Source organism: Hylobates moloch, unplaced genomic scaffold, assembly GCF_009828535.3.
Source record: "Hylobates moloch isolate HMO894 unplaced genomic scaffold, HMol_V3 SCAFFOLD_5, whole genome shotgun sequence".
Taxonomy (NCBI): Eukaryota; Metazoa; Chordata; class Mammalia; order Primates; family Hylobatidae; genus Hylobates; species Hylobates moloch.
In genome coordinates, this window is record NW_026652280.1 from 92443119 (window position 1) to 92463376 (window position 20258).

Below are 20258 nucleotides of genomic sequence, written 5' to 3' on the forward strand. Positions count from 1 at the left end.
GAACAGAGATTTACCCACCTATGTATTAACAGCAAGCCAGTGATAAGCATTGTTTCTATAGATCATAGATTAACTAAAAGTATTCCTTATGGGAAATGAAAGGATGGGCCAAAATAAAGGGATGGGTTTGGCTAGTTATCTGCAGCAGGAACATGTCCTTAAGGCACAGATTGTTCATGCTATTGTTTGTGGCTTAGGAACGCCTTTAAGCTGTTTTCCGCCCTGGGTGGGCCAAGTGTTCCTTGCCCTCATTCCAGTAAACCCACAACCTTCAGTGTGGGTGTCATGGCCATCACAAACATGTCACAGTGCTGCAGAGATTTTATTTATGGCCAGTTTCGGGGCCAGTTTATGGGCAGATTTTGGGAGGCCTGTTCCCAACAACTTTCCAGTGGAGAAAACTGGCAGACACCCCTGAACCAAGTGGTGAAGGCTGGCGTCCCAGTGCTGGGTCCAGTCAACATCACATCCTCTGGAGACACACACAGCTTCCCTGTGGTGACCTTGCCAGGGTACAGCCCAGCCGGAGCACGAGCAAACCTCAGACAGACTTAGGGGTGTCACACAACATAACCAGCCTGCTCTCCTCAAAAGACCATGGTCAAGAAACAGAAAAGCTGAGGACAGATTCCAGATACAAGGAGACTGAGGAGCAGGCAGTGGTGGGACAGGTGGTCCTATGCCAAATCCTGGGGTGGGAAAGATGAAAGCTGTGATGGACGTGTGCAGGACAGCGGAGGGGTCTGCCTCTGGGCTGTGATGTCACGTCACCGACCCGTCTGGGTGGGACCCCTGCTGTTTCTAGGCGACACATCTGTGTATATAAGGGTGAAGGGACATGCTTCTCAAACACCAGAGGTTCAGAAAAATATGTAGCTACAGACAGCAAATAGCAAAGTCCCTGGAACAAAATGCAAGCCCCAGAGCCTGGGGAAGGGCATGGAGGAGGTCTATGTTCCACTCATTCAACTTACCTGCGAGTTCAGAACCACAGTGAAGGAGGACTTTCCCCAGAGGCGTGACGCTGCCAGAGTGCGTCCCCTGCAGTAGCCCAGTGGGGCCTGGATGCAGGGGTGTGGTAGTGAAGGGGGACAAAGGGAGAAGTGGAGGGGACACGTGTGGGAGGAGGAGGAGGGGGACATGGTAGAGCCAGCCTGAGCAGGCAACAGGGATGCAAGGGGCTGGCGCGCTGTGGCCAGGGCCTAAGGCCAGTGTTGGGGGTGACCTGGCCCCAGCACTGTGGATGCTTAGTGGCTCCCCAGCCCTGTGAGTCTCCTGGGGAAGCAGCACCCCGATGCAGGGCCGGGGTCTTGGGGTGGCTCACAGTGGCGGGCAGGCGTGACCTCAGTGTGGCGGGCAGGCGTGACCTCAGTGTGGCGGGCAGGCGAGGATGAGGGCAGGGTGTGGACAGAGGACAAGGCCGAGGCAGGCCCCTTGGCCGCATTTGCTCAGGATTAAGACGCCTCGAGTCAGAGCAAACAGGAGTAGGGCGCACGTTGTCCGGTTCCCTGCCAAGTGTCAGCGGCAAACAAGCCCTCCCTTCCCTCCAGGAACCCTGATGTTGACTTAGCGCCTGCGGGGTTGGCAGAGGGGCCGATGTGGCCCCGTGTGGCCGAGGCCACCTTCCCCAGTGGCCCGGTGCTGTGTGAGGCACCTGATACCAAGGCCAGCACCCACACCCAAGCCCTATAGGCTCCTGCTACCACCGGCTCCTGTCCCACCTGGCCCCAGGGCACCTGCAGGAACTGGGAGAGGGAGATCCAGGCCCAGCCCAAGGGACTCACCACGGTCCTGACTCTGGCGCCAGGATGGGGCAGGCCGAGCAGCAGAGGGGCAGCCTACTTGCAGGGCCTGACCCTCACGGGACACAGGCCCAGGCGTGATCCCCGCCCCTTGCACCTTTGGGCCTGGCTGCCATGTCTGTGCACTCAGCCTCACCAGGGCCCTGCCTGCCCCACATCTGGGATGTGGCTGACGTTCCGAAAGCCTGTGTGGTCTGAGCAGATGGTGGCGAATGTGCCCACACCCCTGTGGGGTACAGAGTCAGAGCTGCTCCAAGGACAGTGGTGAGTGAACTCTGAACTCTGACCTACTACCCCATTCAGAGGTCAGGGTGGTCAGAAAGGCTCAACGGGCACAATGAGGACTTGTTTGTCGGGGGGAGGCTGGCGACCAGACCAAGGCCTCACGCCCAGTTCTGCCCAGCCACAGGGACACGAGGGGCAGCCTCACCCATGGCCGGCCTGAGGCTTTGGCAGAGCTTGGCTGAGAGCTGCTGCCAGGCCCCTTTCTCAGAACTTAAGGGCACTCAGCACCGACCCTTTATCACCCAGGAGGATGGTGGGACTAGCCTGGGGTCGGCAGGGGCCCTGCCCTGGAGTTGCTGAGCCTCTGGATGGACGGACGTCTGCCCAGCTGAGCAGCCCCACGCTCTGCTTCCAGGGAAGGGGGCAAAGCCCCAGGCCCAGCTCTTAGCAGGGCTGAAGAGGCATTTCCAAGCCTCTTTGTATTGACGTCCATATATCCACACATCCGCCCAGGGCCTTGCAGCTCTGTCCATGCAGCACACACGTAGGCAAACAGGAGCCGCCGCCCACGATTCTCCAGAGGCAGAGTCTGCAAACCAGCTCGGCCGGCGCTGCTGTGGAGACCCAAGTGGAGGGGGGACATGGCCCCGGGGACAGCTGAGACACTCCGGGAGAGGAGGCTGGTCTCAGTGGAGCTACCAGTGGCTTCCTGAGCTGCGCACGCACAGGTGAACGGGTCCAAGGCAGGGGGGGCGGGGTGCTGGGAGCAAGGCCATAGTGCCTCTTGGCTTTGGGGACCTAAGGCACATCCTGCCACCAGGGTGTGGCCTGGTGACCTCCCTGCCCCCAGGGGCTTCTTCCTGGACCCTGTGAGCTGAAGCCAGCCTGCCAGGGCCCCTCCTGGCAGGACGTGGATTCTCAGTTTTCACTAAATTCTGAACCATCCTTTCATGGGAAGGTGGAAGCTTGAGAGCCATCGACTGGGGACATTAGCTTGGGGGCCCTTCCCTGGCACCCTCCTGCCAGCCCCCGCCCAGGCATCTGAGGCCTCCAGGGTGGGTGCTGGGCGAGGCAGCCTGAGCCCCGGGTCCCTGCAGGGGTGGTGCATCAAGGCTGGTCTCCCTCTGGGTAGGACAATCAGAGGAGCAGCCCCCCAACCCTGCCCGGGTGGGAATGAGCCTCTGGCTCAGCCCAGCCAGAGAGGAGCCAGTGGGGTGCTGGCCTGGGATGGGTGTGGATGGTTTGGGGTGCAGGACCCCTGCCTCTGGTTTGGTAAGCACTGCTCTCGGGGCCCCTGCAGGGGTGGCACGTGGTGGCTGATGAGCAGGGAGAGCTCCTGGAGGTGACAGAGCTGCCTCCACCACTGGCAGGGGCCCAGCCAGCGGCCTCTGAGTCCTCCAGGCCCCACAGCTCAGGTCCCCAGTCTTCATTGTCTACCTTCATCTGGTGAGGGCGGGGCCAGCACAGGAGCCCCCACCCCACAGTCCCAGCTAAGGCACCAAGGCTGGGGGACCCCAGGGGTGGGCTTCGAGGGCTGAGGAGCCCCACATTTGGAGAAGTGGGCGGGCCGGGCAGGGATGGTTGTGGGATGCAGGGAGTGGGGTGAGATTGCGGTGAGGGGTGCATGTTGCCTTCGAATAAACAGTCGGTCCGGACGATGATGGCGGATGAGAGCAGAGAGTGCGGCGCCAGCGCGTCTTTCCCACTGGGCCTGTGTCGGGGCCGCCGGACGGACACACCTCGGCCTCCCAGCCACGCAGTCCTGCCTGCAGGCGCCTTCTTTCTTACCTGAACTTGCTGCTCTCCATGTCCTCCGGGCTGCCGTGTCTACGCCTCCCAGAACCTCAGTCATAAAAATGTCTTTCTCCAGGGCCCAGGATGCACATACTTTGTCATAGTCACCCTCTGACAAGTTTTATTTTTTATTCTATTCTGTAAAAATACAGCAGCCTGGGTGTGACCTCCGGGTGGGTTTTGTGAGCATTGAGAAAGCCTCAGGGTGAGTGAGAAGCAGCAGGATTTGAGGCAGACTTCGAGGTGCCTCTGCTGGGACCTCCAAAGCCCACCTCACTCGGCCTGGCCTGGCCACTTCTGTATCCACCCCTCCTGGCCCACCTTGGTCCAGCCACCCTGGCCGGGGGCTCTCTCGCAGCCCTGCTCCCAGCGGGGCTCTCTGTCCCGCCACCCCCGACCCCACAAGCACCCCGGGCTCCGGCAGGCTCTGGTCAGCACACCCACAGTTCTAGCCCCAATATCTTGAATTCTCCTTTTCTGCTTTATGTTGCCCTGTAGCTCCAGTGTGGGGTGCCTTCCAGCAGGTAATCTCATCTGCTCTGCTCACTGTGAGGGCCAGGCTCCATCCCTGGGCTCTGGGCTGTGAGCACTCAGCGACCAAACGCTGCAGGCCTCCCAGCAGATGCTCAGGTGCTGACAGCCCTGCACACTGCTCCTGCAACACGGCGAGGCCCCAGGGACACGGGCACCTCACCAGGCCCTCAGTGGGTCCCTTTGGCCTGCGTGGGGCGGTTCACACAGCACGGCTGCTGGAAGCCACTGTGACCCGGGGGGAGGAGCGCTTTCCCTGCAATGATTGCCGGGGAGCCCTCCTGGGTGGCAGGGCACTGTACTCTTTGCTCATGTCTTTCCAAATCCACCTGGATATTTGAGGACCTTTTTTCAGTCCGGGTAGATTCTACAATGAGTTTGCCAACTTTCTCCAAAGCTCTCACCAGCCGCTATCGGCCTGGGGGAGCCACGCCTGTGTGTGCAATGCCCCTTCCCTCTCTGAGTCCTCCTCTGCATCCCTCCAGCCCGCTGCTGGAGACATGGACATTCACCATGCAGCTTCACACAGCCAGAGACATGGTCGTTTTCCGGTGGTGGTCCAGGGTGTGGAAGAACCGCGCTGACTTTGGGCTGCTCTAGCCAAGGCTCTGCGGGGCTGTCCCGTCGGCACCCATGGCTCCTCTGTTGGTTCAGTCGGGTTCTCTACATAGGTGGTCATCTCTTCTGCAGTCTTTTGTCCCCCATGAGGCTGTCCCTGGGTCAAACACGTTCCAGGTCCTGCCTAGGGACATTCGAGCACACAGTCGGTGCCTGTCCTGAACACAGGCACACCTAGGGGCAGGAGCTGTGCCCAGGGTGAGTGGCCAGCCCGGGGCAGCTGCCCTGCTTCCCCACACTGGCCCCAGCCTCCTTAAAATCATCCTCCGGTCTCTCTGCTCCCAGAGCTTCAGCTGGCATCTGTGCCACCGCAGCGTCCGTCTCTCTGCGCCTGGGCCAGGCAGGTGCCCTGGATCTCTGATTGCTCTGAGAAGTCACCCTGCTGCCCGGGAGCTCAGAGCTGCTGCCTGTTCACATCCCAAGATGTGGCCGACCACGGGGACCCACCCTGCTGCCTGGAGCTCAGAGCTGCTGCCTGTGCACACCCCAAGATGTGGCCGACTGCGGGGACCCACCCAGCTGCCCGGGAGCTCAGAGCTGCTGCCTGTGCACACCCCAAGACATGGCCGACCGTGGGGACCCACCCTGCTGCCCAGAGCTCAGAGCTGCTGCCGGGGACACCCCAAGACGTGGCTAACCGCGGGGACCCACCCTCCTGCCCGGGAGCTCAGAGCTGCTGCCTGTGCACACCCCAAGATGTGGCCGACTACGGGGACCCAGCTCCCCAGGAGCCCTGGGTGCTGCCATGCTGGGGAGAGCTGGGAGGGGGCTGAGAGCACAGCCCACCCTCCACGGTCACAGACCCCTGAGCCCTGCGTCTCTGTCCATCTTGCTCCCCATGGCCGGGAGCCTCCCAGCTCCCCTTATCTGGGACCTGGCCCCAGTATGGGCCCCAATATGGATCCCCCAGGCACGTGGCGGGACACCGCTTCTCCATCAGCCTGGGGGAAGTTTTGGCTCCTGGACGGGTCCCAGAATCATGAGTGTCCAGCCTCGACCTGATGCCTCCGCCAAGGCCATACTCCAGGCGGCCTCCTGGCACGGGAGTGTGGGGGGTGGGGCAGGGGCCACCCAGGCCAGCCCTGGCCTCTTACCGCTCATGTCCTGGAGGAGTGGGGAGCAGGGGCAGGCTGGCAGCTGCCAAGGTGTTTGGGGCCACACCCAGCTCTGTGGCTCTTTCCGGAATGGCGACTTGCATAACCGGGGCCAGGGGCTGTGGCGACCCAGGTGGGCGGCAGGGAGGCGGCTGCTCCCTCCCAGGGACCTGCTATCCGGTTACCTCTGGCCACTCTACCGTGTTCCAGGCAGGGAGGGCTGGGCGGGAGGCCATGGGGCCAAGCTCACCCCAGGGGGTGGGGGATTAGTCAGCAGTTCCCAACCTACCCTGAGAGGAATTGGCAGCTTTCTAGGATACCTGATCCACCCCGGGCACAGTGGTGCTGGTTAGGGTGCTCTGAGGCTGTGAGGTCAGGTGGTCAGCCGAGCACTGGAGCCGACAGTTCTTAGAGCAGGAGCTGCCGGCTGTGCTTCCGCCTGGACGCCAAGGGGACATGGGTCGAGGCTGGGGAGCCCCCTCTGCCCCACCCGCTCACCCCAGGAGTCAGGCTCGGAGGCAGCCCCACTGCCCAGGTGTCTGGGAGCACACACTGGGACAGGGCATGCGGGCAGGCAGCTGGGGAACTGGACCTGGGGGTTCCTGGGCACCCCATCCCTGAGACCTGTCAGAGCAACCCCCAGATGTGAGCCAAGACTGGAGCCACGGAGGCCTCGCTGCCTGCCATTGGGTCAAAAATCCTGGTGCAGGGACTGGGCCGGCCTTGCCCTCTGACCTCCCAGTACCTGCAGACGTGGCCCGCGGGCAAGAGGGACTCTGGGACTGGCTGGGCCTCCTCACAGGGCTAGGCACACAGTGGTGGGAGGGGCTGAGGCCCTCCGGCCTAGCCCAAGCCCTCCAGGCTGCCATGTGCCTGTAAGCCATGAGGGGTGTCCTCAGCCTCCCAGGGCCATGGGCAGGCCTTGAGGGATGTGGATCGAGACCCGGGACTCCCCTGGCTCTGCGGTGCCTGGAGCCCAGGCCTGAGCCGACAGGCGCCGGGCCTGACTGTGCTGCCACCTCATGGCAGCTGCAGGGAGCGCGGCTGCACTCCTGAGAATGGAAGGTCGGTTCCCCAGACCCCACCCCGCCGGGCCTGGCACCTGAAATGGAGGCTGGGGGAGGTTGGAGCAATGGGCGCAGCCAAAGTCCAGGAGGGCTGGGAAAAGCGCCCACCCAGACAGGCACACAAGGCCGGGCCCCTACATCCACCTTGCTGATGGTGAATCCCCGTGCCAGCCCCTCAACCACTCCACACCACGCCCAGGGTGCACAGGTCCCTGAGATCCTCTCTGGCCCAGAGGGACACTGGGGCCACCTGAAACCATGGGAGGCCCAGGCAGGACCCTGAGCCCCAGAAAGTCACCAGGGAGCTGGTGCCTGCCACGTCACTGCCTCTACTCTGGGTTCAGCTTCCCACTCACCTGTCCAACCATCAGGCGTGGGGAGCTCCAGACGTTCCTGGGCCTTCCTGTGTGGGCCACAGGCCTGACCAGGGCCGACCGCAGCCCTCCCTGTCTTTCCCCCGCCCTGCACTGGCCGTATCTAGGCAGTGGGCTCCCCAGCCCCACCCGGTTCAGCCTGGGCTCCTCCAGACCCCTCTGCCCACTCCTGGGATGCCGGGCCAGTGCCGCCCGCTCTCCTGGTGCTGCTGTGTGGCTGAGGCAGGGCCCAGCCTGAGGCCGGTGTGTCCTGGGGGATCTGCGGACTCCCTGGAGCCCTCCAAGAAGAGAACACCGGGCATCAGGAACATGGAGGCTCCGGGGAGGGATGGCGGTGGTCAGAGAGGACTAAGAGAGTGACAAGCTTCCAGGGCCCAGCCCACCCTCTGCAGAGCATCTGGCAGATGCTCCGTGGGGTTGCCGACCTCCCGCTTGCCTGCAGATACACTCAGGATGTGCACACCCCAAGCTCAGCCCCGGTAACGGTGCGTCTAGGAACTGCACAGAGATGAAACCCCCATCCCAGAATGCCTCCATCACCAGGGGCAGCCCTCCCATGTCAGAGACCCTTGCCTGGGCCATGAGGTGCCCTGGATGCCTGGGCTGGCCCCATTCCCTGCTGACTCCCTCACACATTCATTCATCGCTCATTCACTCATTCACTTATTCACTCATTCGCTCGCTCGCTCATTCATTCATTCACTCATTCACTTATTCACTCCCTCATTCACTCACTCACTTATTCACTCACTCATTCGCTCATTCATTCACTCGTTCGCTCACTCATTCACTCACTCATTCACTCATTCTCTCATTCGCTCACTCATTCACTTACCCATTCGCTCACTCACTCACTCATTTGCTCACTCAATCACTCATTCATTAATTCACTCATTCACTCAGTCTCTCACTCATTCACTCACATACTTATTCATTCACTCACATTCACTAATTCACTCACATGCATTCATTCACACATTCACTTATTCATTCGCTCACTCATGCACTCACTTATTCACTCACCCATTTATTCACTCACACATTCACTTATTCATTCGCTCACTCATGCACTCACTTATTCACTCACTTATTTATTCACTCATTCATTCTCTCACTCTCATTCACTCACTCTCTGTGTTCTGAACAGATGCATCCTGGACTCTAGACTGCAGCCAAGTCCTCAATGACCTCTGCAGGGTGGTGGTCTCTTCTTGGGGCAGATCCAAGCTCTGGCCTCTCCTCGCTGAGCAGATGGACACTGTCCCACCCAGCCCCCAGAGGCAGCAGGGCTGCCCGGTACTGGGTGTCTGGCCTGAGGTGTGCACCCCGTGGGGCCTGGGTCTGCCCCCACCCTATTCCTGGGTTTTATGAACAATCTCAAAAAATGCACAGTCCACAAATTGCAAAATGCTCAAGTGTATTTATGCAACAGATTGGCTGTGTCCTGAGGAGGGTAGCGCAGGCTGAGGGCTGAGGTAGGAGTGAGGTTCTTCCTCCTGCAGCCACTAGGCAGCCGATCACCATGTCCAGGCATCATTCCTGAGACCCTCAGGTGATGCTCAAGTCCCCAGAACAGCAGGCTGGACGCATGGCCAGAGGAGCCTGGCCGGCCCCAGGGCTGGTCCTGAGAGGTGGCTGCAGGCGGGGTGGGTAAGGGCCCCTCCTCCAGGCAGCGGGCGACCCACAGCCCACACCCTCCACAAGAAAGCGGGCGTGGACAGTGTGTTCAAAGCTGCAGCCGCCTGGACGATGGCACAAGTTCCACTGGCCTTGGAAGCCAAGCTCGGAGGACATATGGGAGGTTCTCCTTGGGGGTCAGGAGGACGGCGGTGCTGGTCAGTGGAGGGGGGACACTGGGACGCCTCTCTCCCAGCTCCCACTCTCTGCCTCCTGGCTGTGCTCGGGTTCCACCTCCTCCGAGTGCTGGGTGTCACCCGGCACAGGGCACCGCCGGCCCATGCAGCTGCATTCTTCCACCTTGGTGTAGCTGAAGGCCCGGCTGGAGCCGTCCGTGCAGTACAGGGTCACGTTCCTCAGCGAGGTCCGCAGCTCCTGGCAGCACTGGCACCTGTGCTCCACCACGGTGCCCTCGAGTGAGTACCTGTGGACAGGGGCTGCTCAGCACCAGCTGCTGTGCTGGGGCCGCCCCAGCCACCTGCCGCAAGCCGGCACCATGCCGAGCTCCGGGCAGCCTCATCGTGTTCCCTGCTCCTGGAGGCGTGCTGCCAGTGTCTGACAACCAGCTCTCGTTCGCCAGTTCCCCAGGCGCCAACAGTCCCACCAGGGCCGACTCCAGCTCCGTGCTGATGGGAGGGAGGGAGACTCGGGGTGCCTGCGGCAAGTTCCTGGCGGAGCTCAGTAAACAGGAGAGCGTGATGCCGACACAGGCTCCGGGGCTGTAGTTACACCAGCCTCACCCTTGCCATCTCAGGACCCCTTTCCCGCCTCATCCTCAGAGCCCTTTGCCTGGCCCCTCATGGTCCTGCCCCTCGTCTGTCTGGCACCCAGAGCCCTGGAGTCCCTGACTGCACCCCACAGCCAATCGCGTTTCCCTGCCCTCTGCCCAGGCACGTACATGGAAGAGCTGTCCCCACAGTTTCCCCGGCAGTAAGCCAGGCGCACGGGCTCCGAGGAGCTGCAGCCCTGCTGCTGGATGATCTGGCTCCTATGGTACACAGCACAGGTCCACTCTGGGGAGGAACACAGGGTTTAGGACCAGCCCAGCTGCTCCTGGACCTCTGAGGGTGGAGCCCGCCCCGCCCAGCAGGCTCGGCACTTACGGTTCTGGTAGGGGGGTGGGGGTGGCAGGCAGAAGCGGCAGCAGCCGTCCTTACTCATGCGGGCCTCGTCCTGTGCCAACAGAGGGGCGCCCTCAGTGCCGAGGCACCTGGCCTCACAGAAGTGGGGGACGGGGACATGGGGCCAGGCTCAGGAGTGGATAGCCCCAAGCAGGAGGGGGTGTCTGCTGGCACTGCAGGGAGGATCACAGCCCCCCAAACCCGTCTGGGGGTGAAGCCCCCTTGGCTGGAGCGGGGATCCTGGACCTCACCAAAGAACAGCTGAGCGGGGGACACGCCTTCTTCGTGGTGACCACCACGAGCCCGTCCCGGTGCTTCTCACACTCGTGGGTCACACAGTGGTTCCTGGGGTCTGACCAGGTCTCGCCAAGCTGGAGGGAGGCCAGGCCCCGGGGTGAGTGACCCTCCCTCCATCTGTCCCTCTGTCTGCACCCCAGCCCGTGGGCTTCCAGAGAGTCCCCAGCCTCTGCCAGGCGCATGCCTGGCAACAACAGGTCCCCAAATGCCCCAGTGCTCCCAGACCCTGCCCTTCCGCTTTGTGGCAGCCGCTACTCACGTAGAAGAGGTGGGCGGGGCTCTTGCTGGTGTTGGTGACACAGGTGACCTGCACACAAGTGCCACAGCACTGCCCGCTCTGCTCCTGGTACTCAAAGCCCTGCGGGAGGGATGGACATGTGGCCAGAATCCAGGGGACCACTGTACCCCGGGAGCCAGGGCAGGGGTGGGGGCAGGGCGGGGTGGGGGCGGGGCAGGGCAGGGGCACTTACCACAGGGCAGTGTGTGTTGCAGATCTGGGTCTCACAGCTGACCACAAACGCGTCCAACGGGGGGCCGCCGGGCAGCTCACACCTGCAGGTTTCGCACAGGCTCGAGGAGACCACGGCGCCAGGCTGGGGAGAGCCAGGGCAGCAGACGCTCATGAGCTTGGGCCTGGGGGAGACCCGCCCCTGCCTCCCCACTGGCTTGCTGCCCTCACCTTCCCAGACATCCCCCTCCAGGCTGCTTCCTACCAGGCCGACCTGCACCCCTAGGGTGACTCCTGGTGGCACCTCTTGGTGCAGAGGCCACGGCCCAGGGTCCCCATCCCTAGGGCAGAGCCCCACGCTGCACCCCCATGGATGGGGTGCCCAACAAGGCCACACACTCTGCAGGGCCACATGCTCAGCCGGCTCAGGACAGAGCCATCGGACCCAGGCCTGGCTGCGCTGTGGTGCCAGGAGAGGCAAAGCCCCCCGGAACCCCCTGGCGCCCCCTGGAGCCAGGCAGGCCAGGGTGTAGATGGCCATACTTCCAGGACCTGGGGCCGACCTCAGGCCTCAGCCACACTTGATAGTGGGTCGTGTCTGCAGAGACTCGAGTCCCTGGCCCCAGCCGGAATTGGCAGATGCTCGAAAGTCTACCTGGGCCCCAGGGTCAGTGGGAAGCTCTGTCCCTGTGGCTGAGGGGTTCTGACTCCGCGGCTCTTACCTGGTACAGGGTCCCGTTGACGCTGCACACTGTCCAGCCTGCCCGGGAGAAGACAAGCAGCTGCAGCCCCTGCCACCCGCCCTCCCTCACCCTTACCCTCGGCATTCCCGCCCCTGCAGCCTCCTGGGCACCTCATTCCCGGGCTCGCCACTGGGGTTTGTCCAGCCTCATCCCTGCGGAAGGCTCAGTCCAGAGCCACAGACCGGTGGTGGACAAGCCACAGTGGCATCTGGTTATGGCCCCCCAAAATCCCAGGTGGAGATGCCAGCCCACAGCCCCTGACAGGGCCTGGTCCAGGCCACTCACTGCAGTTTTGGACCGGGCAGCAGGCCCCCACCTCGTAGGTCGGGGTTGCGCGGGCGCCCTCAGGACAGCCTGCGGGCGTGGGGCAGTGGCTGGTGTTGCAGGCTGCGGGGGCGGGAGGGAGGCAATTGGGAGTCTGTCCCCTGCCCCCGCCCGAAGGCCCACCCCCAGGGGTCTCCAGGATTGCGGATTGCCTCGACAGCCCGCTGGGGGGGTCTCCAGATGAGGCTGTTGCAGGAGCGGAGGAGGAGACGCCCTCGTAGGCACTGTCCCCAGGTGCACGCCCCAAGGCAGCAGCAAAGGCTGGGCCGAGTGGGCTCCAGGTCACCTGCCTGCCAAGCCATGCCCCCCACCCAGCAAAGGGCTTACCGCAGCTGTACTGGGGGCAGCACTGGCCAGCCTGTGGGGCTGCAGGCACAGGCACGAAGCTGGGCAGGGGGTGGGCAGGGGGCAGCGGGCAGAGCTTGGGTCGGCAGGCCAGCGTCCACGTGGCCGCCTCACACGTGCACTCCTGGCAGTCCATGCTGACAGTGTGGCCCACTTGCAAGGGAGGGGACTGAGGTCCAGCATCCGCAGCGGCTCCACCCAGGGGTGCAGCAGCCAGGCCAGCTCATGCAGTGCCGGGCGGCCAGGTGTGGAGGCCGTGTGGCCCGCAGCTGAGGACCCCGCAGGAGTAGGGCTTCAAATTGCAGGGTAGGGCCCAGGGATGGGCACGAAGCTCTGCAAGGTGGGCAGGCTTTGGGGTGACTGGCAGGCTGTGGAGTGACCTCACACCTCCACAGTCTTGGCTGGGCAGAAGGGGGGATCCCAAGGAAGGGAGGAGCACAGCCAGCCTCAGGGCCGGCATCCACAGAGCAACACCAGGACAGAGGCCCTGGCACCGTCCCCGATGCGGACAGAGTGGGTGCCTGGGAAGGGAGATCCCGAGTCTTTCTGGGAGCCCGGCTCCTCCCACGGCCCTTTCTCTGGGCCTCTGGCATGGAGAGGACACCCCGACCCCTGAGCCCCATCTGACCATTTCTGGGGCCAGTGTTTCAAGAGCCTCCCTCCTCGGGCTCTTGGACCCCAGTGCCCTCTTGGGTCATGCCTGCCGCTCACCTTCACCGGCTGTCCGTGGGGCCCCAGACACCCTGGAAGGAGAGAGATCTGAGGTCACTGGGGGTCAGCCGCCACAATAGGGGCGAGGGGCAGGGTCCCGTATTGGGGCCGGGGCAGACCCCAGGACCTGGCCAACAGTCACAGGCCCAGTCCTGCCACACCCCCCAGCCCTGGCCTGGGGCACGTACTGGGGCAGCCCGTGGGCACGCAGACTTAGGCATTGGTGCTGAAGAGGATCATGCCCTCCAGACAGAAGCAGCCTTCGGTGATGGGGCCAGCCTCCGGCAGAGCCCTGTGGAGAGCATAGGGTTGGTGGGTCTCCTTTTTCCCTCTGGGTGGGAAGGGCCCCAGCCTGGGAGTGGGAGATGCAGTGGGAGGCTGGGGGCTGGGTGGCTCCAGCAGCCCACAGCAGGGCCAGGAGGGAGGGTGCCTACCCGAGGCTGGTGCTGTCATTCCCATAGCAGTAGGAGGGGTTGCTCGGGTCGCAAGGCTGGTACACCTTGTAGGCTGGGCAGGTGAATGCTGTGGGGAGGGAAAGCCACACCTGAGAGGGCGGGAGGGCACCCACCCAGAGCACCGCGGGCCACTGGGCACCGACATCTGCTCCAGAGCTGCCCGCAGCCACCCGTGGGCCTGGGCCTCGCTACAGCCTCCCACACCCCAGTGCCACACCATGGGCTCCCCGATGTGGACGCCCTCCTTTCTCTCCAGGGAACCGGGTACACTCTGCCCTGGGGCTGCCCCCTCCTCCTCCAGGTCCCACCCTGACTGGCCGAGCCCACCCTGATGGTCCACCTGGCGTGCCTGTGCCCCTCACAAGCGACTTGGGACCCTGAGGACAGTGGTGGCACTCACAGCGCATGTGGTTGGTCTGGCCTCTCCAGTCGATGCAAATGTCTCGGGACGTGCAGAGCGCCACGTACAGCTCCAGGCTGGAGCACACCACATCCAGGTAGGCCATGTGGCACTGGTCGAAGACACAGCCCTCATAGAACGGCAGTGGGGGGATCACGGCGTGGCACGGCTCAAAGGCCCTGTGGGAGGGATGGGCGGGGTGCTGGGTGCAGCCTCTCCGGCCACCTGCCTGCTCTACGTCAGGCTCCCAGGCTTCAGGGCAGTCCCCAGGCGAGGCAAGTCCCAGAGCAGCCGCTGGTGTGTGGCCACCCCCCTGTATCCCCGGACAGGCTCCTTCCACGCATTCTGTGTGCTTGGGGGCTGGGGGTGGGGGTCCAGATGGCATCATCCATTTATTTCTGCAAGTTCTTCTTCCTGGCCCCCCAACCCCTGCCCTGCAAACCTGGGAGCTGCCTGGGGGCAGTGACCGATGCCCCTGTCCATACACCTGAGCCAGCAGAGAGCCTCAGAGATGGCCCAGCCGGCCAGCCCTGGTGACCCCTTGGCAGCATTCCAGCCACGACCACCCCTCCCTGGTGCCCGTCCCTCCCCAGTGCCCACCCCTCTCCGGCACCCACTTGTCCCCAACACCCATCCCTCCTTGGCCTGTGGCACCAGCAGCTCTCATTTCCTCTCAGGAGCCCCCTGAAAATGCGCCTCTTCCCCTCCAGCCCTTGGAAGGGTGGGAGGTGGGGTGGCCGCACTGACCCTCCCTCCCTTGCACCCAAGTCTCACTTGCTCAGAATCAGCTGGCAGATGGGTGATGGCAGGCACGGAGCAGGCGGTGTGGTGGGCCCGACCGTGGTGGGTGTCGGGCGAGGCCCGTGGCAGGCTGGCTGGTCGGGGATGCTCACGTTCCAGAGGCTGGACATCTCAGAGCAGGAAGCGACCACCGTCCCCCTAGGCGTGCGGCACTCATCCTTCCTGTCATTGGTGCAAGTGCCTGGGCAAACGCGGTGGGAGTCAGGCTGCTGGACAGCAGAGCCGGCTGGCCCCACTGCCCATGGGGCTTGGCACCCCCAGCTGGGGGACAGGACCCTGGCATCTCAGGGTCACACCTTGGTGGACTGCAGCGGGCCCTGCGTGTGTCTCACTGTCCCCCGAGAACAACCCTGGGACAGTCCCCATGGTACCCAGGAGCTGCAGATACCGGCAGGCGTAAGCCTCATGCGTGTGGCCTGCACTCAGCAGAGCAGCCAGAAAGCGGAGACACCGGCACACGTGGCACACGGAGGCCATGTCCCTGCCCGGCACCCCCCACCCCCGTGAATGTGAGACGATGCCCAGGAGCCCTGTGGCCTCACCACACTGGCCCTCGGTGTTGTTGGCAAACTTGCTGAATGGCACCTCCACCGAGAAGATGAGGCCAGAGAACATGATCTGGACTCCCAGCTCCGGGATGGTCGCGTACATCTTGATGCCGATGTGCGAGACCACAACGCCGTTTTTCCAGAAGCCGGGCTGACCACCTTATTGTTGAAGATGATCTGGATGCAGGGCGCAGTTGACGGGAAGTCAGAAGGCAGGCGGGTGGGCGGTCAGCCACTGCTCAGGCCCTTGCCGGGAAAGCCTCGTCCCCCACCCCCTCCCTGGCACACTGGGCGCGCCCCCACCTCGTTGGTCATCACCCCGTGGACTGGGTTGCGGGTCAGCACCACGCGGTCCTGGTGGTACTGCAGGATGATGGACCTCGGGCAGGAGAGCCCGTCCTCCACACCGCAGAAGTAGTTGACGAGCACGCAGAAGTGGCCATACACGGGCACAATCTGCTGCACCAGCACATACGTGCAGTTGTCCAGGAAGGTGTAGTAGGTGCCGTCAAAGGTGATGTAGTGGGGGTCACCCCAGCCGCTGCACACACCTGCCAGGCCCCAGGGGCAGCCTTACAGGTGGCTCGGGTGGTGGCACCATGGCCCTGGGGCTTCCTCCCAACAGGTCACATCTGTTCCTGACCCCCCACCGTCTCGCCTCACAGGGCGCATGAGACCCTCCACGTCATCAGAACACACGTGGCCAGTGCCTGCACAGAGGTCTGTGCAGCAGGCTCTTGACAAGGCTGGAGCCAGGCAGGGACAGACTCCTCCACCTTCTCCAGCCAGGCTGCTCCAAGGCTCACAGGGATTCACTCAGCACCTCTAAGTGGGGAGGCTCAGCCCCATGCACCCCCGCCTTGATGCTGGGAAGTCCTTCCTGCTGTCCCACCCAATTCTTTTCTGCTTCAGCCAAGCCCCCTTCTCTGCCCCACCCATTTCCACCTGGGTGGGGAGTGGCTGCCACGGCTGCCCCGGCTCCCGCCCAGCGCTCCACTCACACTGGCACTGGTAGTGATGGCAGCAGCCATCTTGGTCAGCCACCTTCACGGCCGGGTAGCCATTAGCACAGGTGGGCTTCTCCACCCTCGGGCACGTGCGCGGGCGCAGGGAGATGACGTTGTTGCCCTCACAGGTGGGCTCGGAGCAGTTGGGCGTGGCCCAGGTCTCACCTTTCTGCAGAAGCACAGAGACCTGCAGGGTCTGCCCTCTCCCGATCTCCGGGGCACCCCTTGGTTCTCGGGATCACAGTCCCGAGAGTCCCCTGTGGGGACAGGGGAGGGTGGCTGTGCCCCAGTCTCCTTCCCGCCCCACCCTCAGCACCCACCCCAGACACCGAGCTGGCCCGGGGCAGGGGCCTCTGGTGTGGGAGTTGCTCCTCCCTGGCTCTGCCACACTCCCTGGCTGTGCAGCCAGGGCCACAGCCTCATCCAGCTGCTCTGGCCCTGGCTGTCCTCAGCACAGCCCCAGGCTTGAGCCCCACACACCCAGTGTCTAGAAAGCACGTGCCTGGGAAGTCCAGGGGGATCAGAGACCCCGGGCTACAGCACGGCCCTCTCCTGACGGCCGGGCTGCCTCCACTAGGGCCAATGACCTTCTCAAGACCTCGCAGCTGAAGACTAATTGCAAAGACATTCAAGTTCCCTGTAGGGGCCCCTGAGCCTTCAGAAGGGTGAGAAGTAGGGGGTTACCTTTCTGGGGGGAACCGCATTTGGGCATCCCAGCTCAGTGACGGGCTCGGAGGTGGATGTCGAAGGGGACGTGGCTGGGGCAGGAGGCAGCGTGGTGGACGGACAGTCACTGTCAACCCCTCTGACCACTTGGCAGTCCTGGCTACACAGGGCATAATAGCAGTGGCCGGCGAGGTCTCTGTGGCGGTATATGGTGGATCCTACAAGAGGAAGGGACGTGGCAGCCTTTAGTGGAGTCCTGCGCAAAGAAGCAAAAACCTCTCAGTGAGCCACAGAGGCACTTTCTACCACCTGCGTAATGGGAAAAAAATTTCAGATAATGCCAGCAGCCACTCTGTGACAATGAGCCTGTGCCACAAAGAGCAGAGACTCCTCTCATCACCATCATAGCTTGGCGTTCCTGGATGAAAAACTGACCAGGGTGAGCTCAGAAACAATTGCACCAGAAACACTCACGAACCCGCAGGGTAGAGCCGGTCGGCTATGTTGCAGAAGCAGGTTTGGGTGGAGTAAGCCACGGAGCTGGATGCCACGGAGGTGGATGCCACGGAGGTAGACAGGGAAGGATACAGGGCATTGGTAGGAGAAGTCCCATATGGGGTCACAGAGGTCACTGGGCAGCCTCTGGGGGTCTTGCAGCAGAGCATGCGCACCTTGTAATCGAAGCACATCTTGAAGGGTCCCTGCTGGTCCTGGTTCCGGCACACCAGGTCCTCTTCGTGGCTGCACTGCACCACCTGGCCCAGGTGTTCGACGTTCACCTCCGGATGGCTCTCGGCTCGGCACTGGAGCCTGGTGATCTCCTCAGGTCAGCGGCAGATTTTTTCCCCACTCCTGATGATGTTGTTGTAGGTTTTCTTGTCTCCGCCATGGGGTCCAGGGGATGGGAAGTCCACGTCGAACCACTTTGTCCAGGTGCACCAGGGATGACAGTCTCTGGGGACTGGTTGAGGGTGGGTTGTCTTGGATACAGAAAGATGGCTTGTGCTGGTCTTTGAAACAGAGGTTGTGCTGGTGGTGGGAACAGGGCTGGGAGTAGTTCCAGGACCAGAGGCTGTGCTGGTTGTAGGGGCAGAAGTTGTGCTGGTCTGTGGAGTGGAGATTGTGCTGCTTGTAGGAGCAGAGGTTGTTCCGGTTGTAGGAGCAGAGGTTGTGCTGGTTGTAGGGGCAGAGGTTGTGCTGGTTGTAGAAGCAGAGGTTGTGCTGGTGGGGGGAACAGGGCTGGGAGTAGTTCCAGGACCAGAGGTTGTGCTGGTTGTAGGGGCAGAGGTTGTGCTGGTTGTAGCAGCAGAGATTGTACTGGTGCTGGGAACAGGGCTTGGAGTAGTTTCAGGACTAGAGGTTGTGCTGGTTGTAGGAGCAGAAGTTGTGCTTGTGGTAGGAGCAGAGGTTGTACTGGTGCTGGGAACAGGGCTTGGAGTAGTTTCAGGACTAGAGGTTGTGCTGGTTGTAGGAGCAGAAGTTGTGCTTGTGGTAGGAGCAGAGGTTGTGCTGGTGCTGGGAACACAGCTTGGAGTAGTTCCAGGACGAGAGGTTGTGCTGGTTGTAGAGGCAGAGGTTGTGCTGGTTGTAGCAGCAGAGGTTGTGCTTGTGGTAGGAGCAGAGGTTGTGCTGGTGCTGGGAACATGGCTTGGAGTAGTTCCAGGACCAGAGGTTGGGCTGGTTGTAGAGGCAGAGGTTGTGCTGGTGATAGGAGCAGAGGTGGTTCTGGTCATAGCAACAGGGCTGGGAGTAGTTTCGGGACCAGAAATTGTGCTGGTTGTAGGGGCAGAGATTGTGCTGCCTGTCGGGGCAGAGGTGGTGCTGGTTATAGGAGCCAAGGTTGTGCTGGTTGTTGGGGCCGAGGTTGTGCTGGTTGTAGGGGCAGAGGTTGTGCTGCTTGTAGGAGCAGAGGTTGTGCTGGTTGTTGGGGCAGAGGTTGTGCTGGTTATAGGAGGCGAGGTTGTGCTGGTTGTTGGGGCTGAGGTTGTGCTGGTTGTAGGAGCAGAGGTCGTGCTGGTTGTAGGGGCAGAGGTTGTGCTGGTCTGTGGAGTGGAGGTTGTGCTGGTTGTCACCAAAGTGGTTGTCACCAAAGTGGTTGTCCTGGATTTCTGCCAAGAGGAAGCGCTCTGAGTTGGGCTGGTGGCTCTCCCACTTGGGGTGCTAGGAGCTGTCACAGGTGTGGAGGTCACGGGGCAGCCTTTGGGGGTCTCACAGCAGAGTACGCGCACTTCGTAGTTGAGGCACATCTTGAAGGGTCCCTGCTGGTCCTGGTTGCGGCACACCAGGCCCTCTTCGCGGCTGCACTGCACCACCTGGCCCAGGTGTTCGATGCTCACCTCCGGGTGGCTCTCGGCTCGGCACTGGAGCCTGGTGATCTCCTCAGGTCGGCGGCAGATTTTTTCCCCACTCCTGATGATGTTGTTGTAGGTTTCCTTGTCCCCGCCGTGGGGTCCAGGGGATGGGAAGTCCACGTCAAACCACTTGGTCCAGGTGCACCGGGGATGACAGTCTCTGGTGACTGGTTGAGGGTGGGTTGTCTTGGATACAGAAACATGGCTTGTGCTGGTCTTTGAAACAGAAGCTGTGCTGGTGGTGGTAACAGGGCTGGGAGTAGTTCCAGAACCGGAGGTTGTGCTGCTTGTAGCAGCTGAGGTTTTGCTGGTCTGTGGAGTGGAGGTTGTGCTGCTTGTAGAGGGAGAGGTTGTGCTGGTTGTAGTAGCAGAGGTTGTGCTGGTTGTAGGGGCAGAGATTGTGCTGGTTGTAGGGGCAGAGATTGTGCTGGTTGTAGGGGAAGAGATTGTGCTGGTTGTAGGGGAAGAGATTGTGCTGGTTGTAGGGGCAGAGATTGTGCTGGTTGTAGGGGCAGAGGTTGTGCTGGTTGTTGGAGCAGAGATTGTGCTGGTTGTTGGAGCCGAGGTTGTGCTGCTTGTAGGGGCAGAGGTTGTGCTGGTTGTAGGAGCCGAGGAAGTGCTGGTTGTAAGAGCCGAGGCTGCACTGGTTGTAGGACCAGTGGTCGTTGTGTGTGTAGGAGCCAAGGTCCTGCTTGTTGTAGGGGCAGAGGTTGTGTTGGTTGTAGGGGCAGAGGTTGTGCTGCTTGTAGGAGCAGAGGTTGTGCTGGTGGTAGGAGCCAAGGTTGTGCTGCTTGTAGGGGCAGAGGTTGTGCTGGTTATAGTAGCAGAGGTTGTGCTGGTTATAGGAGACAAGGTTGTG

At 62.2% G+C, this 20258-nt stretch overlaps 1 protein-coding gene across 1 annotated transcript in view; it reads right to left on the reverse strand.

The window, feature by feature from the left end:
- Positions 1-6060: 6060 nt before the first annotated feature.
- The window catches only part of MUC5AC (mucin 5AC, oligomeric mucus/gel-forming), a 35069-nt gene continuing 20871 nt past the window's right edge, over positions 6061-20258 (reverse strand). Inside the window, 25 exon segments of the mRNA XM_058439714.1 lie at positions 6061-6183; positions 6385-6503; positions 9386-9606; positions 9743-9901; positions 10081-10195; positions 10286-10355; positions 10555-10674; positions 10860-10958; positions 11071-11193; positions 11771-11808; positions 12443-12613; positions 13172-13203; positions 13606-13693; positions 14027-14205; positions 14801-15008; positions 15160-15243; positions 15370-15534; positions 15648-15926; positions 16377-16551; positions 17067-17266; positions 17527-17866; positions 18038-18665; positions 18786-18845; positions 19005-19778; positions 19852-20186. Coding sequence (XP_058295697.1) covers positions 6061-6183; positions 6385-6503; positions 9386-9606; positions 9743-9901; positions 10081-10195; positions 10286-10355; positions 10555-10674; positions 10860-10958; positions 11071-11193; positions 11771-11808; positions 12443-12613; positions 13172-13203; positions 13606-13693; positions 14027-14205; positions 14801-15008; positions 15160-15243; positions 15370-15534; positions 15648-15926; positions 16377-16551; positions 17067-17266; positions 17527-17866; positions 18038-18665; positions 18786-18845; positions 19005-19778; positions 19852-20186 — 4905 coding nt within the window.